At 43.6% G+C, this 18798-nt stretch overlaps 1 protein-coding gene across 7 annotated transcripts in view; it reads left to right on the forward strand.

The window, feature by feature from the left end:
- ltbp1 (latent transforming growth factor beta binding protein 1) overlaps nt 1-18798 on the forward strand; it is a 285919-nt gene that overhangs the window by 140178 nt on the left and 126943 nt on the right. For all 7 annotated transcript variants that reach the window (XM_033025818.1, XM_033025817.1, XM_033025819.1 and 4 more), the window contains 3 exons: nt 9008-9030; nt 11106-11193; nt 12157-12255. In XM_033025818.1, the coding sequence (XP_032881709.1) occupies nt 9008-9030; nt 11106-11193; nt 12157-12255 (210 nt within the window). The remainder of the gene's footprint in view (nt 1-9007; nt 9031-11105; nt 11194-12156; nt 12256-18798) is intronic.

Below are 18798 nucleotides of genomic sequence, written 5' to 3' on the forward strand. Positions count from 1 at the left end.
CCAAGGCGTCTCATTGTAGGGTTCCTCTGATCCAAATCCACTGCGTATGATTAGAATTATTCTAAGTGACAGTCTTCAATCAGAGAACGTAAATATCTTCGAGATACTTAACAGAATAGAGAGAAAGAATTGAGAGATACTTAGGTAGACACAAAATGCCGGAGTAACTCAGCGGGACAGGCAGCATCTCTGGAGAGAAGGAATGGGTGACGTTTCGGGTCGAGACCCTTCTTCAGACTGATGTCAGGGAAGTGGGGGGGACAGATATAGAATGTAGTCGGAGACAGTAAGACTGGTGGGAGAACTGGGAAGGGGGACGGGATGGAGAGAGAGGGAAAGCAAGGGCTATCTGAAGTTAGAGAAGTCAACGTTCATACCGCTGGGGTGTAAGCTACTCAAGCGAAATATGTGGTGCTGGTCCTCCAATTTGTGCTGGGCCTAAAAACCTGTGCGGATCAACTGGCTGGAGTTTTTACGGATATTTTCAACCTGAGGTCCTCACCTGCTTTAAAAGGGCATCAATTATACCGGTGCCCAAGAAGAGCAAGGTGACATGCCTCAATGACTATCGACCAGTGGCACTAACGTCTGTGGTGATGAAGTGCTTTGAGAGGTTGATCATTGCACAAATCAACTCCTACCTCGACAAAAACCTGGACCCACTGCAGTTCGCTTACCGCCACAACAGATCAACGGTGGATGCGATCTCGCTGGCTCTCCACTCTGCTCTGTACCACTTGGCCAACAAAAGCTCTTATGTCAGGCTGTTATTCATTGATTACAGCTCGGCATTTAATACAATCACCCCCTCCAAGCTGGTTACCAAACTGACAAAACTGGGTCTCTGCGCATCCCTCTGCAATTGGATCCTCGACTTCCTCATTCACAGACCACAGTCAGTTCGTATTGGTGGAAATGTGTCAGCCTTGATAACAATCAGCACGGGAGCATCTCAAGGCTGCGTGCTCAGCCCCCTGCTGTACTCACTCTATACTCATGACTGCGTAGACGGTCATAGTGCAAACTCCATCATCAAGTTCGCTGACGATACCATTGTTGTGGGACGTATCACTGATGGGGACGAGACAGAGTACAGAAGTGAGATCGACCGACTGACCAAATGGTGCCAGCACAATAACCTGGCCTTCAATACCAGCAAAACCAAGGAACTGATTGTGGACTTTGGAAGGGGGAGGATGGGGACCCACAGTCTCGTTTATATCAACAAGTCGATGTTGGAACGGGTCAAGAGCTTCATTTTCCTGGGCGTGCACATCTCTGAAGATCTTTCCTGGTCCGAGAACACTGATGCAATCATAAAGAAAGCACATCAGCGCCTCTACTTCCTGAGAAGATTACGGAGAATCGGTATGTCAAGGAGGACTCTCTCCAACTTCTACAGGTGCACAGTCGAGAGCATGCTGACTGGTTGCATCATGACTTGGTTCGGAAACTTGAGCGCCCTGGAGAGGAAAAGACTACAAAAAGTAGTAAACACTGCCCAGTCCATCATCGACTCTGACCTCCCATCCATCGAGGGGATCTATCACAGTCGCTGCCTCAAAAAGGCTGGCAGCATCATCAAGGACCCACACCATCCGGGCCATACACACATCCCCCCACTACCTTCAGGTAGAAGGTACAGGAGCCTGAAGACTGCAACGACCAGGTTCAGGAATAGCTACTTCCCCACAGCCATCAGGCTATTAAACCTGGCTCGGACAAAACTCTGAACATTAATAGCCAATAATCTGTTTATTTGCACTTTATTAGTTTATTTATTCATGTGTGTATATATTTATACAATGGTATATGGACACACTGATCTGTTCTGTATTCGTGCCTACTATGTTCTGTTGTGCAAAGCAAGAATTACATTGTCCTATCAAGGACACATGACAATAAACTCTCTTGAACTCTTGAACGCTCCGACAATGGAGGAGGCCCAGGACAGAAAGGTCAGACTACCCTTCTCTGGGTGTAACATACCTCAATTGCATGATCTTTGTGTTCTCGGAAGGATGGTATGGATACTGAATTAATTAAAAATGAGTTTTCTGGAAACATACATCCAGGAAAATTTGTGCTATATTAGTTTTTGCTAAACCCATCTTATTCCCCAGCGGAAGATAACCAGTGTTGTAAAAGAAAGTTAAGGGCAGAGAATATTTTCAAATATTATCTATCTTGGCAAGCCTACCAGGAATAATTGTGTTATTTTTTTTTACTCAATGAGAATGTGAGATGACTAAATTTTGAGAAGTTCACAGGATGCAAATAATGTTGGAACACTGCATAAAAGAAACCTGAACCCACAAGCGCAGTCTGTGTGGGCATGTTACTGCAAGAGCTCTGCAGAAATGGACACAGGCAGGTTATAATACTTCAGCTCTAATTTCCTCTGAGAGTGTTGATGCACTTCGTGCTTTGACTATTGTTCACAGGGTCTAAGTAACTGGGCACAAATGTTGGATACCTCCACAGTATGTCTACTTGTGCTCCCACACTGGAACTTGCTTATGGTTCAATGTTTCCCGGAACTAGGCATTTTCTATGGCCTGTGTAACCTCTTCCTTCAATGCTGCTTCATCCCTGTCCTGCTTTTACTTTTGTGTAGGAAGGAACTACAGATGCTGGTTAAAACCAAAGATAGACACAAAAAGCTGGAGTAACTCAGTGGATCAGACAGCATCTCTGGAGAAAAGGAATAGGTGCCCTTTTCTCCAGAGATGCTGCCTGACCTGCTTTTATTTTTAATTTGTTATTGGGACACGGTCGACACTGGCTGGGCTAGCATTTAATGGCCATCTCTAAATGTCCTTGAATTGAGTGGCTTGCTAGATAATTTCAGGGACCCTTAAGAACCATCCTGTCCCTTTTTTCAGTGCACTTCCTGTATCGCCAATGCCTTTAATATTTTGCTTCCAGTATCTCCTGACCCTGCATTCCGTGAATTCTCAACACTTTCTGACCATGCCGTTGGTAAGATCCCAATATCAATAGGGATGAGGTTTCGGAATACATAGAAGCACATGATAAACTAGGCTGAAGTCAGCATGGTTTTGTGAAGATGAGATCTTTGCCTGCCAAATCTGTTTGAATTATTCGAGGAAGTAAATAGCAGGATGGACAAAGGAGTGTCAGAGGATGTTGATTACTTGAATTTTCAGAAGGCCTTTGATAAGTGCCACATATGAGACTGCTAAACAAATGAGAGCCCATTGTATTAGAGGGAAGATACTAGCATGGATAGAAGATTGGCCGAATGGCAGAACGCAAAGAGTGGGAATAAAGGGGACTTTTTCTGGTTGGCTGCCAGTGACTAGTGGTGTTCCACGGGGGTCGGTGTTGGATTCTCTTCACGTGTATATTAAGGATTTGGATGATGTAATTGATGGCTTTGTGGCCAAGTTTGCATATGATATGTAGATAGGTAGAGGGGCAGGTAGTGTAGAGTCAGCAAGGAGTCTGGGGCAGGACAGGTTGGGAGAGTGGGCAGAGAAGTGGCAGAAGGAATACAGCATAGCAAAGTGTGGTCATGCATTTTGGTAGTAGGAATAAAGGCGTAAACTATTTTCTAAATGGGAAGAGGATTCAGAAATCAGAGGTGCAAAGGGTCTTGTGAGTGCTGGTGCAGGATTCCCAGGTTAATTTGCAAGTTGAATAGGTAATAAGGAAGGCAAATACAATGTTAGCATTCATTTCAAGAGGACTAGAATATAAAAACAGGGATGTAATTGTAAGGCTTTATAAGGCACTGGTCAGACTGCACTTGGAGTATTGTGAGCAGTTTTGGGCCACATATCTGAGGAGAGATGTGTTGGCATTGGAGAGGGTCTAGATGAGGTTTACTAGAATGATCCCGGGGATGACGAGGTTAACATATGATAAGTGTTTGACGGCGCAACACCTGTACTTGCTGGAGTTTAGATGACGGGGGACCTTATTGAATTTTATCAAATAATAAAAAAGGGCTTGGATAGAGTGGATGTGTAGAGAATGTTTCCACTGGTGGGAAAGTCCAGAACCAGAGGGCACAGCGTCAGAATAAAAGGACTTAAGGCAGATGAACTTAGGGCATGGATAGGTACGTGCGACTGGAACGTTATTACCGTTACGAAAACCTGGTTAATAGAGGGGTAGGTCTGGCAACTCAGTTCCAGAGTGCTTCAGGAGAGACAGAGATAAATGAGGGGGTAAAAGAGGGTGGAGTGTTGCGTTATTAGTTAAGGAGGATGGCACGGCAGTGGTCAAAGGTGACATTACAGATTGTTCGTCTAATGAGGCTGTATAGGTGGAGTTGAAGAATATGAAAGGGATGATCACCTTGTTGGGAGGTGTTGCATTTTGAGAGCACTAACATGGGCAGAACCTACACAGTGAATGGTAGGGCTCTGGGGAGTGTTGTAGAGCAGAGGGATTGGAGTGCAGGGACATAGTTTCTTGAAAGTGGCATCACGGGTGGTCAAAAAGCCTTTTGGCACATTGGTCTTCCTCAGTTAGAGTATTAAGTATAAAAGTTGGGAGGTCATGTTGCAGCTATATAACACATTGGTGAGGCCACATTTAGAGTATTGCTTTCAGTTTTGGGCACCATTTTATAGGAAAAATGTCAAGCTAGAAATGGTGCAGAGAAGATTTACGAGGATATTTCCAGGACAGAGTCTTGATTAGTATTGATTGCCTGCCCCACTGAGTTACTCCAGCATTGTGGGTCCATCTTCGTTTTAATGGTGAATGCAGGTTTGTGGAGTTAGATTTCAGATCAACCCTTCATATTGCTCAATGTCAGGACAGGTTTTGAGGGTCTGAACAAGGGTCTCAACCCGAAGCGTCATCTGTCCATTCCTTCCATAGATGCTGCATGATCCACTGAGTTCCTCTACCATTTCGTGCATATAGCATTTTATCCAGGTTTCTGTTTGGAAACTGCTGCTGCCAATTTGACTCAAAATGTTACAGGCTGTAACAGGCAGGCAAGCTGTTTAAAAAAGCCCTTAATAAAATGTTAAGTGAAGATGCTTGTTGACTGAGTCAGCTGTTGTTTGAAGACAATGTAAGCTTTGTCTGGGAAAACAGTGTTCTATACAACGCTAGAGAGAGCAGATTTAGCACTTAATGAGATACAGACGTGGAGAAAGATATATTAGTGTATGAAGTAATCTTTGATTTGATTTATTATTAGATAGCTTGGCTCCTTCATAAAATGAAAAATGCAGCAAAATAAAATTGCAGTTCATTTTGTTCCTAGTCTGGTCCTGTGGCACCCTCCCTGAAGGTAATGGCTCCTGTTGCCAAATACTAACAGGGTTAGCAATTACTCTCTGCGTTCTAAGTAGCGGAGCCATACATCTAGATGGTGAACATGAGGAATGTTCTGTCTTTAACCATTAAGGAAGTGATAGTAGGGCATGTAGAAAATAATAATAGGATTGGAAAGAGTCAACATAAAAAGAATATTGGTGGAAAGTGGCATTTTGGCAAATTAGAACTTTAATGTCATAAGCCCCTGTCCCATTGTACGAGGTAATTCAAGAGTTCTCCCGTGTTTTCCCCTGATTCGAACTCGGAGAATGTCCGTAGTGTGTCCGTAGGAGTTCGTGAATGTCTCGTAGTGGCTCGTACGAGTAAAAATATACAATTATTTTCATCACAAGTATTTTTTTACTCGTGGACATTTTTTGCAGGGATGAAAAAACGTCACGAGTTTACCGGATTTCCCGAGTACCTACCGTTAGCATTACGAGCCGCTACGATACATCCACGAACTCCTACGGTCCCGCTACGGACATTCTCCGAGTTCGGATCAGGGGAAACTCTTGAATTACCTCGTACAGTGGGACAGGGGCTTTAACTAGCAGAAAAGCAAAAAAGTTCAAAATTAGAATACATGACATTGGGGATAATGTTATGCTTTGGATCGTTAACGGACATAAAATAGACAGGACAGTAGGAAGGAAGGGGTGATATTCGGGTTGTGTGACTGACTAGGGAGATACGGCTGGGATTAACGTTGGAGTCTCAGCTGTTAACAATCTATAGCAATGATTTGGGTGAACAGATCATGCATAATATAAGCAAGTTTGCTTCTTATAAAATGCAACGTGGGCTGTGAGGGAGATGTGGAGAGGCTGCAGGGGGATGTAAATATTTGAGTGAGGAATATCATGGATTATTTGTAGGAAAGACTTTGATCATCCACTTTGACAACAACATTTGAAAAGCAAATTATTTTTGACTGGTAAGTGATCGCTATCCTTCAAGACAGTGAATCCATAAAAACCGCAGTGTACCTGGCCAGGTACAAAAGACTTGTGTGGACCAACTGCTAGAGTATCAAAGGACATCCACGACCTCTCACTTCTGTGGTATAACCTACTTCAAAAGTCATCTATTGTACCCATGCCCAAGAAGAGCATGGTGACTGGCCTAATTGATAACTGTCTGATAGCACCTACATGCAATACTTCAAGAGGTTTGCTGTGGTGCGATCCAACTTCTTCCTCAGAAATGACTTGGATCCATTTCAATTTGTCTGTCGCTGCAACTTATCAACAGCTGTTGCCATGTTGCTCTGACCGTCTGGATAACAAAACATACATAACAGGCTGCTGTTCATTAACTTGGCGTTCAACACTATTATCCCGTCCAAATTCATCATCAAGCTGGGCCTCCATACCTGGGCCTCCATACCTGGGTCTCCACACCTGGGCCTACATACTTCCCTTTGCAACTGGAAACTTGACATCCTCATCAGCAGACATCAATCAGTGCAGATTGGTTACAAAATCTCCTCACAGACAATATACACAGGTGTATGTACCTCAAGGCGGATTGTTTAGCTGTCTCCTCGTCTCTCTTTACATCTATGTCTATGTGGCTAGGCACAGCTTCAATATCATTCATAAATTCACTGATGGCATCACTGTGGTTGGTGGACGGTGAGTCAGTGTGCAGGGGAGTGATAGAACACGTGGTTAAGTAGTGCCGCAAGAACAACCCCTCACTCACGGAACTAATAGTCTTCAGAAAGGTGAAGCCGGAGCCAACCCGCCAGGTTCCGTTTATGGCTCGGTGGTGGAGAGAGTTAGCAGTGCCAAATGCTTTGGTGTTAACCTCACAGACACCCTCTTCTGGGCCCAGCTCATAGATGTAATCATGATGACGTTCTGCCTGCGCCTCTATTTTGTTTGGAATCTAAAGAGATGCAGCATATTCTCTGAATAACCAAAGCAACTTGTATGGATGCACTGTAGAATATATCCTGACTGATTGTATCATGGCCTGGTGTGGCAAACCAGATTCATAGGAATACAACAGGCTGTCTAGAGTGGTGCACACAGCCCGGTCCATAACGTGCACACCTCTCCCCTCCATCGAAGGCAGCTTCATGAAGCGCTACATCAAGAAAGCAGCATCAATCACCAAGGATCCATGCCATCTGGGCCATGCCCTCTTCTCACTGTTGGCATCGGGCAGGAGGTACAGAAGCCTGAAGTCACACACAACCAGATCAGGAACAACAACTTTCCCCCACTGATCAGGTTCCACGCAACCCTAATCCTACCTCAACACCAGAACTCCAGCTTACCATGGTCTCATTTAAAAAAAAATGCCTTCTGCTCTAACGTCTTGTTTTTCTTGCTCATTCTTTCCTTTAGAATTTTTACGTGAGATTTATGTATAATTTGTCTTTGTATGTTGGTCTGAATCTATGTGCCTGTGATGTTGCTACAAGCTACATCATTGTACATGCACCTTACTTAACCTATTGTATATGACAATACATTTTATTTGACTCGATAAAAAATAGAACATATCCTATAGCGTTTGGCCCATATCCCTCTAAACCTTTCCTATCCATGGGGCTTTCTTTTCCCAACACTTTCCTGCACCTTCACGACTCCTGCTCACTTTCCTTACTTCTTTTATTTCTACCTTTTTTATAGCTCGAAAAACGAAGTGGTACAACAAATGTAATAAGATATATGTGATGTGTATTACTGTAATTTACTGTACTTCTAATAAAAACAAATAAAGAATAAAAAATAGAACAAACAAAACAGCACAGGAATGCGCCCTTCGGCCCACAATGTTTGCGATGGACATGAGTCTTGATGCATCTCCATAAGACTTTGGTTAGGCAGCATTTGGGGTATTGTGTGCAGTTCTGGTCGCCCCATTACAGGAAGGATGTGGCGGGTGTGGAGAGCGGGCAGAGGAGGTTTACCAGAAATCTGCCTGGATTAGAGGGTTTCAGTTACAAGGAGAGGTTGGATAAACTTGGGATTGTTTTTCTGCAGCGTCAAAGGTTGAGGGAAGACTTGATAGAAGTATATAACATGATGAGAGGCATTGATAGGGTAGACAGTCAGATCATTTCTCCGAGGGTTGAAATGCCACACACTCAAGGGCATTGCTATAAGATGAGAGGGGGAAAGTTAAATGGAGATGTGCGGGGCAAGTTGTTTGCACAGAGGGAGTTCTAGGGGTCTGGAACGCTTTGCCAGGGATGGTGGTGGAGGCTGATACGATAGTGGCGTTTAAGAGGCTTTAAGATGGGCACATGGAAGGTCAAGGCATTGAAGGATATGGATCATGTACAGACAGATAAGATCAGTTTAGCTTGGCATCATGTTCGGCACAAGCATTGTGGGCTGAAGGGCCCATTCCTGTGCTATACTGTTCTATGTTCTATATTCTCCAGTAAGTAGTGAAGGTTTACCATGATGCGTACGTTTCATTCACTATTCTGCCACAAATAATAATACATTTCTGGGACAGTGTGTAGCCACAGGATATTGTAAAACAATATTTTTTCCAGTTTCAGCCAATCCAAATACATGCAACATTTCCTTACATTTCTTTAATGCTTTTCCAAAATCTCTCAAAATATCCCCTACCTTTGTAACTTTGCATGAACTCATTAAACTTTGTTTTATGTGAAAAAACTATTTCATTTCCCAAGATTAATCCCTCTTTTTGTCATGTTTTTTTAAAATTACAGTGGGCACCACCACACCAGAACAGGTAAGTTGCAGTCCTTGATTTATTGCAGCATAGTTATTAGATTTTCAGTTTGTTCAATATAAATCGCTCACTTATATAAATCAATGCTTAGTATGTTTTTTCCAGTTTGGAGATTGCTGTTGATTTATTAATGTCACTTGTACCAAGATACAGCAATAAACTTTCTTTTCCATTGAATGCAAGCAAATCAAAATACAAATCAAGCAACAAAAGCTTTTCACTGTACCTCGGTACACGTGACAATACACTTATCTGAACTGAAATCATACCATGCACACATACATCAAGAGTGCTGTGAAAATAAACAGTGCAAAATGACATTATTCCAGGGAAATTTCTTATTTCAGATAAAACAGAGTGCAGAATGACAATAATATTGACAGTTACATTTTGCAGAAGTTTGCTTTCTTGTGAGCATTTGAGAACTAAAATGACATCCTTCCAAATCCATGTAGAACCCATCAGAAAACTGGGTTACGAGGCTTAATAATCCCAGGCCCTAAGCACTGTCTGTAAATTAGGCAGAACTGCTGGAATTGTTGATTAATTTAATATATGCTGATGACAGATGAATGCAATGCTGTCTGGTTGTCTGTTCAACTCTGTGGGATCAGCATGTTCATTTACATCTTTACCGCACACTGTCTTAATAAAAGCATTGGCTCGCTTAAAACCACTTAATATATTTGTGCAAGTCAATTTATGAGTGATAACTTGAAAAACCTACATTGCAGAATAGAAATATCCAAACTAAATGCCATTATAAATTCTGTAGGTAATTGCAACGTCCATTGCAATTTTATATGTGAGTTTTCGTATTATGTAATCCAAATCATACTTTTTGCTTGGCTTTCATAAAGCTACTGCACCCATAGCTACTGCATCCAGTCATCCCTGAGAGCATCGGATCCAGGGACCAGAAAGTGTGAAGCTGAGCCCTGAATGTCCCTTTCTGAACCCTAGTGCTGTCCCTTTGATGCCTTCCTTATGAATCCCAGTTGTGTTTCATATCTCCATCCATCGTATCAAAATTAGGTGACTTGTGTAAAAACAAGATTAGGAAAGTTTAGGTTTAAGAAAAAGTCAAGTGCTAGAGGAAGAACGGCGGCATGGTGGTGCACAGAGTGGCACGGTGGCGCAGTGGTAGAGTTGCAACTTTACAACGCCAGAGACCTGGGTTCAATCCTGACTGCGGGTGCTTGTCTGTATGGAGGTTATACGTTCTCCCAGTGGCCACATGGTTTTCTCCGGGATCTCCGGTTTCCTCCCACACTCCAAAGACATATAGATTTCTAGGTTAATTGGCTTGGTATAATTGTAAATTGTCCCTAGTGTGTGTAGGATAGCGTTAGTGTGTAGGATAGCGTTAGTGTGCAGGAATCGCTGGTCGGCACGGACTCAGTGGGCCAAAGAGCCTGTTCCCGCGCTGTATCTCGAACTAACCAAAAAACTAAACTAAAAAGAAAGAAAAATAGATAGAAATGGGGAGAGAAATTAATGTTAAAACGAATGAATGTCAGAGGAAAATTAAGATAAAAATGCAGTGCGGGAAGAGGGAAGGATGAAATAAAGAAGGAATTATAGGGCAGAAATGTAGAAGGGAAGGTGAACAGAAATGGATAGAACAAGAAAGAGCAAAGTGAGGTGAGGGAAGGGAAAATGAAAGAGTTGTGGAAATCAATAGGCAGATGGACAAACAAAGGGATAGAGACAGACAATCAAAACCACAAAATAATGGAGATTCTCAGCAAGTCAGACAGCGTCTGCAGAGTGAGAAGCAGAAGTAATGCTTTAGGTTAATAATCTCTCCTGAAGGTCTAATGTTGATAGATTAGGACAGTGAACATTAAGGAATGGAATATCCATGTATAGACAATTCCCAGAAATGAAGGAAAAACCATGGGGACAATTGTGGTTCTGCCTGATTTAAAAATACTTCAATATCATAAGGTAATCACTGGCTATGTCAGGGTTTGGCTGATTATTATGTGAGATTGGTAATTTTTAGTGTTTGTTTAATCAAAACATTTCTGCCTTTACAATAATTTAAAAAAACATCTTTTGTTTGCATTTAGGAGCTTGAGGAGAAGCAAGTTGCAGAATCCAGTCTGCCCCAGCTATCTCCCAGTATTAGTACGATACAGATAGACTCTGACTTCCCTGGTATGTTCCCTTTTTATCACAACCAACCAACACCATATATTGATGTATCTTTTCTCTGTGTGCAGTTGTAGCAACAGGGAACTGTGCGTCTATTTATGGTTTGTTGAATGCGCGGGATTAACTAAATCTGTTGATATATTTTAGTCAAGCACTGGTTTTCCGTTTGACATAGCCTGGGTTTTGAAAATAACCTCAACTCCTGAATCTTAACAGAGCCAGCTATGCATGAGAGTTCCTGAAGACTTTCTTTCCCAATTGATTCTAAGCTCTCCTTCTCCATCTGGTCCTTGTGGAGGCCTGTAGACTTAATACCAAGGACATGTGATTTGTTTGCACAGAATAGGAAAGGCTCTAAATATAATTTGTGTAGACAATCTGCAATGGTTGGGTGGTCTTGCCCCTAAAATAGGCTGCAGCATTTTTTTAGTATGAATTTAGACTGCAATGTGATGCCTTTGTCCATTTTGGCTCCAGGTGCATTTGCAGAACTGAGTGGCAGTTATGCCCCTGTCCCACTTAGGAAACCTGAACAGAAACCTCTGGAGACTTTGCGCCCCACCCAAGGTTTCCGTGCAGTTCCCGGAGGTTTTTGTCAGTCTTCCTAATGGTCGAAAGTGGTTTCCGCTTCTTCTATGTTCCGGCGATTATTTCAAATAATTCAAACCGGCCGCGACTAAAAATAGGTTGCCGTTTTAAAAATCGGTAATTTTTCAGTCGAAGCTGGTTGCGATGCTAGTTGAAGGTGGTTGCTGGAGGTTGCAGGTGGTTGCCGGAGGTCGCAGGTGTTTGCCGGTGGTTGCAGGTAGTGGAAGGTAAGACCTTCATGGAAACCTTGGGTGGGGCGCAAAGTCTCCAGAGGTTTCCGTTCAGGTTTCCTAAGTGGAACAGGGGCATTACTGTATTTGGAAAAAAAATTTGCTGTACCATTTGCTGCTTACTTCTATATCTTCCTGTCTTTTGCAGAAGTGGTAGAAAAAAACTCCCCACCAAGCCCTGTCCATATTGCTCCTGAGGCATCAGCATCCAGCTTGACTCATTTCATTGCATCTACTCAAGTCGCAGGTACAGTAAACAGATCACAATAGTTTACCTCTCTGTTTTTCCCAAATGGCTACTGACATCCACTGGGAAATTCAGGACAAGACAATATTTCTGCTGACCATCCATTATGATTACATCAGCAGAGGCACTGCAGTGGATATCATGTGGTTTGAAGAAGAGATAATAAAGAAACATTTTAGTTAACTCTAGGAGTCCTTATCTGGACCAATTTTCCTTTGGAATTGTGAACAGTTAATTCAAAGAAACATAAAATTTCTCCCAGATAAAGTTTACAAATATCCTTGCATTATTTTCCACCTTATTCGTAAGTGCAGGCTTCCTCATACATCTACCCATTTATTTCTCGAATCTCTTTATACAACTTTAATGGATGCACTCAATAACCAGTAAAAGTTTAACCTTCTGATTCCCCATCTCCATCCCCACCAACATTCTTGGTTCTAATTTCCTAACATTTGGCTGAAACACCCAAAATTTGACCCATTTACCAAAACAAACAATGCAGTGGATTGTATGAATTTCTGGATGTAGTTACATCTTTGGTAATCCTTTTAAATGCTGTACCTTCACAATCCACAGTCTCTTTAAATGAACAAACTCATATTGTAGGTTGCCACTTGAAAGTTCTCTCTCAAATCCACTTGAGGATTGTGAAGTAGACGATTTTGATCTGAAGAAGGGTCTCGACCTTAAACATCACCTATTCCTTCAATCCATTGATGCTACCTCACCCGCTGAGTTTCTCCAGCATTTTTGTCTACCTCTGAGGATTGTGAAGGTACACCATAAGCCTTGGTTTCAGAGCCCTGCCACTTTTGTTGGTACCAGTGTGGGCATGCATCGAGAAGATGAATCGTTTTATCAAATTCAAAAATGTTTGACTTGAAATAGCTTAAACACAAGGAACTGCAGATGTTGGTTTACAAAAAAGGCCATAAAATGCTGCAGTAACTCAGTGGGTTAGGCAGCATCTTTCGAGATAATGGAGAGGCGACGTTTTGGGTCGGGACCCTTCCTCAGACTGATTGTAGAGTGGGGGAGAAAGTTGGAAGAGATGTGGGGTGGGACAAGGTGAGGCAAGTGATTGGTGAATGCAGAAGATAGAGTCATAGAGTCCTACATCACGGAAACAGGCCCTTGCCAACCGAGATGCCCCCATCTACATTAGTCCCACTTGACCCATTTGGTCCATATCCCTCTAATCCTTTCCTATCCATGTACCTATACAATGTCTTTTAAATGTTGTTATAGTTTCTGACTCAACTACCTCATCCGGCAGCTCGTTCCATATATCCACCACACACAGTGTAAAGAAAATTGCCACTCAGATTCCCATTAAATCGTTCCCCGCTTATCTTAAACCAATGTCCTCTGGTTCATGATTTCCCCACTCTGGTTAAAAGACTATGTGCATCTATCCTATTGATTCTTCTCATGATCTTATTATACACCTCTATAAGATCACCTCTCATCCTCCTACACTCTACAGATCACCTCTCATCCAACCTTTCTCTACAGCTCAGGCCCACAAGTCCTGGCAACATCCTCGTAAATCTTCTCTGCACTCTTTCCAGCTTAACAACATCTTTCAAATGTTTAGACGACCACAACTGAACACAATTCTCCAACCGTGGCCTCACCAGTGCCCTGTACAGCAGTAACATAACATCCCAACTTCTATACTCAATACCCTGACTGATGAAGGCCAATGTGCCAAAAGTCTTCGTGACTACCTTATCTAACTGTGAGAAGGAACTATGTACCTGCAATCCTAGATCCCTCTGATCTACAACACTCTCCAGAGCCCTGCTTACCAAAGTTACTTACCAAAATGGAACATCTCTCATTCATCTGCATTAAACTCCATTAACCATTCCTCTGCCTACTTGCCCAACTGATCAAGAGCGCCTTATAGCCTTTGATAAGCAAGGTGAGGGAGGGGGTTGACTGGCAGATGGGTGGACAAAGTCTAGAGATGAAAATAAGTCAGAAGCCCGGGCAGATGATATAAGGAGAGAAGAGTGAAGGAGTAAAGCCAGAGGGAGGGATATAAGTGGAAGTGGACAGGGGAAAGGGGGGAGGGTGTGAGATCGAGTGTGCATCCAGGTGGGGCACTGGGAAGATGGATGGGATAAAGAGAAGGTCTGGACGGGAGTTAGTTACATAAAATTGAAAATGTCAATGTTCATATCATTGGATTGTAAACGAATACGAGGTGCTGTTTCTCCAGTTTGCGTGTATTTGGCATGTATCGTGTATTTGGCATGTAGCGTGTATTTGGCATGTAGCGTGCATTTGGCATGTATCGTGTATTTGGTTTCCTTTTGAGCATCCATAGCAATGTTTATTTAAAGATTCCACAGAGCTGTACAAAGGTTCCTTCTGTTTTTAGATGTATTGCTCTGTTTGCAAAAGTCTCTTGTCTGGCAAAGTTACATTTCTTTAAACAGTTATGATGAGGACATTAAGGATATCATAAGAACACAATTATTGTAGGATTTTATAGCCTTTGTGGAAGATTCCTCACATTGCAGATACAACTGAGCAGGATAGTTCGCCTTTGGTACATACATGATCTATATTAAACTGACATGTGTTAACCATGTGTTAAAATGCCTACCGTGGAGAGGAGTTGGTAGTCCAACAATGGGACTGTTCAAAGCTACGGTGCCTTAATTTTGGGCAGATATCAAGAGAGAGAGTCAAGAATGTTTAATTGTCAAATGTCCCGGATAGAACAATTTAATTCTTACTTGCAGCAGCACAACAGAATATGTAAACATAGCACTCTGTGAACAATATCATAAACGAGAGAGAAAAAAAAGTTCAGTGTGTGCGTGTATATATATACACACACATACTCACAAATACACATATATATAGATCAAATATATATATATATATATATAGCCGAAAGGCTGCAGGGAAGAGAGAAATGGAGATGGGATAAGAGAGTAGAGCCAAAAGAGAAAGTGTGTAATATTGAAAGGCAAAGCAGGCTTGAGGGGCCTCTCCCAGCTCACCGCTTCTCTTCAGGGCTGTGTCACCCTGTTGGGTTTACGGGGCCGAGGGGGGTTGTAGGTGCAAAAAGCAGCAGGTTGCACTTGAACCTTTAATAATGTTGAGGTTATTGAACTAGAGCAATGTGTCGGAAGAAACTGCAGATTCTGGTTTACTCTGAAGATAGGCACAAACTGCTGCAGTAACTCAGCGTCTTGAGCTCAAAGAGGGTCTCGAACCGAAATTTCACCCATTCCTTCTATGCAGAGATGCAGCCTGTCCTGCTGAGTTACTCCAGCATTTTGTATAAAACTAGAACAAACACACTTGCCTCCCCCCCTGTTGATTGCTAGCAGTCTCAGAGAATCCTTGGGATATACTTACCTCCCTAAAAGGAGTGGCGTGTGATATCAGCAGGCTTACTTGGGTGAGACACTGCATATTCTATTGAGCAGAAACAGAGATTTCATTCAAAAAGACTGTGAACCACTGATCTATCTTCTACATTGTCATCTAGTTTACAGCAAGGGAAGGTTGACCAAGCATCAGATGGAGCTATATTTAAGTACATCTTTGTCACACCACTCCACACCCCCAATCATCACAACAGCAGGACAAGAGGGATGGTCCAATATTAAAATGCCATGAACCAATGATGCCGGGTTAAAAACACTCTTGGAAATATTTGTGGGTTTCTGTCCTCTTTGGGTCTCCATCATCAGTGTAGAAAATGCCAGCTGTTGTAATGGCCTGATACTTCAGGAGTATCAAATGGCCTGATATGCCAGGAGTATCAGTCAGCTGTGGCCTGAAGTTTGGCACACTGTTGCCTAATGGAATGGCATCTTAGAGTAGCTAAATGACCAGTCCTCTTTGGAAACAGCTCATGCCAACCAAATAAAGGAAATTGAGCCCTTCAGGTTTGCATCTGGTCTCTAAAAGTTGAACACTTGGTCCCATATCCCATATTATGCCAATGGTTTACAGTGAGAGCTTCCCGAACATGGGGAATGCTAAGTTGAGTTTGATCTGGTTTTGGCTGACTATTTCCCATACCGTAATCTGAGTGCAAATGTCACAACTTAATTTACTACCTAGACCGTAATGACCTAACTCAGAAATGTTAGGACCTTATAGTTCATGTTTATCTATAGTTTTCCTAGAGCTTGAGCATTTACAACTTCCCATTCAACAGCTGCTCCCTGGTGGTAGTAGCGTAGCATGCTTAGATTATAGGAGTGGCTGGCATGCATTATAGATTATACTCACTGCTCACTCGTTCATTACTCACTAGTGCTTTTACTTCATCAATCTCCTTCAGCTTCATTGTCAAACTATCCTTTGCAGGGCTCGAAATTAGCGGTTGCCCGTGTGCCAATGACAACCCAAAGTGCTGCCGGGCAACATAAACGCCTAGTCATTTTGCCCGGCTTGGCACTGCAGATACTGGTTTATACCGAAGATAGACACAAAAACTGGAGTAACTCAGCGGGTCAGGCAGCATCTCTGGAGAAAAGGAACGTGACGTTTCGTGTCGGCGGCAACGGCGTAGTGCGGAGCAAAGATTCGGGGTTTGGGGTGATGAAGGGTCGGAGCGAATGACGGGGTTTGGGGTGATGAAGGGTCGGAGCGAATGACGGGCCCCGCACAGCAGCGGCCAAAGATCCTATAGGATCTTTGGCAGCGACAGCAGCAGCGATAGCGGCTCCTCCTTCTCCTCCAGCACCCCGCCCGCCCTGATAGCGGCCACTGCTTGCAAATCCGCTAACGGTGATACCGCTTTCAAAACAAACCCTCCCGCACACCGAAGCCGGGAGGAGGGAGGGAGGGAGCGGGAGGCCTTCTTCCGCCATCTGAAGCAGCTGCACCGCTCAGCCCCGCACCTTCCTGTTGACTGGCAGAGGAGGGGAGGCGGTGGTGAGGAGATCCCAACCGCCTCCCTCTCTGGCGGCGGCACTTGGCGGTGGACAGGGACGGCCAAGGCAGTGGGGCGATGACGCCGTCTGTGTCCGATGAGCGCTGATCTTCCTTCCTTCCTCCCCACCCGCCCCCCTTATCCTGGGACCCCTCCTCTCCACTGATCCCCATTCCCGCCTCTATTCAGTCCTTACTGACATCCCCTGTGCTCCCCTCCCCATCTACCCCCCCCCCCCCATCTATTCATCCTGCACGGATCTCCCTATCCACCTCGCATTGATTCTCCTGCCCCCCCCCCCATCCATCCTACACTGGTCCCCCAATTCATCCTGTATTCACCCCCTTTCCCATGCATCCTGCACTGCCTCCTTCCATTCATCCTGTACTGATACCACCATTCATCCTGTACTGATCCCCTCATTCATCCCATACTCACCCACCCTCCATTTATCCTCCACCGATCACTCCATCCATCCTGTACTGATTCCCTCATTCATCTTTTACTGATCCCCTCATTCATCCTGTACTGTTCCCCCCCATCCATCCTGTACTGAACCCCCCATTCATCTTTTACTGATCGCCCCATTCATCCTGTAGCGACCCCTCCATTCATCCTGCACAGACCCTCCGATCCACAGTGCACTGACCCCCCCATTCATCCTGTACTGATCCCCCATCCATCTTGTAGCGATACCCCATTCATCCTGCACAGACCTTCCGATCCACACTGTAATGACCCCCCCAACCCATTCTTCCTGTACTGAATTCCCATTCATCCTGTAGTGATCCACCCATTCATCCTGTATTGATCTCCCATTCATCCTGTACTGATCCTCTCCTCATTCATCCTGTATTGATCCCTCCATTCATCCTGTACTGATCAACCCATTCATCCTGCCCAGACCCTCCAATCCACACTGTACTGACCCCCCCATTCATCCTGTACTGATCCTTCTATTCATCCTGTGCTAAACCCCCCATTCATCTTGTGCTGATCCCCCCATTCATCCTGCACAGACCCTCCGATCCACACTGTACTGTTCCACCCATTCATCCTGTATTGATCCCTCCATTCATCCTGTACTGATCCCCCATCCATCCTGTACTGATCGCCCCATTCAAGAAGAATGGTTGGATCAGTCTGAAGAAGGGTCGACCCGAAATGTTGCCTATTTCCTTCGCTCCATAGATGCTGCCTCACCCGTTGAGTTTCTCCAGCATTTGTCTACTCCCATTCATCCTGTACTGATCCTCCCATTCATCCTGTACTGATGGCCATGTCATGATAATTATCGGTCCTTCACAGAAAACATGCTTGCATCAACCTGTAGTGTGCATGGTTAAACATATATGTTACCATGGTCCAGGATTTATTGACACAGGTTGATCATACACTGAATAATCCAACCACATTTTTGTTGAGAAGTGGAAAGAAATAATAGAAATTACATTAATTGCAATGTGTAAAAAGAGTTGAGATACTGTATTATAATGTTGCTGCATGTCATTGTGGTATATATCATGTCTTGATTGGTGAGTATGTTTAGTTTGTGACTTCATTTGAAGCAGGAATAATATGTGAATGCTTCATTGAGCATAATTCCGACTGGTAACTACGCACTTTAA

The sequence above is a fragment of the Amblyraja radiata genome, chromosome 8 (assembly GCF_010909765.2).
Source record: "Amblyraja radiata isolate CabotCenter1 chromosome 8, sAmbRad1.1.pri, whole genome shotgun sequence".
NCBI classification, from domain to species: domain Eukaryota; kingdom Metazoa; phylum Chordata; class Chondrichthyes; order Rajiformes; family Rajidae; genus Amblyraja; species Amblyraja radiata.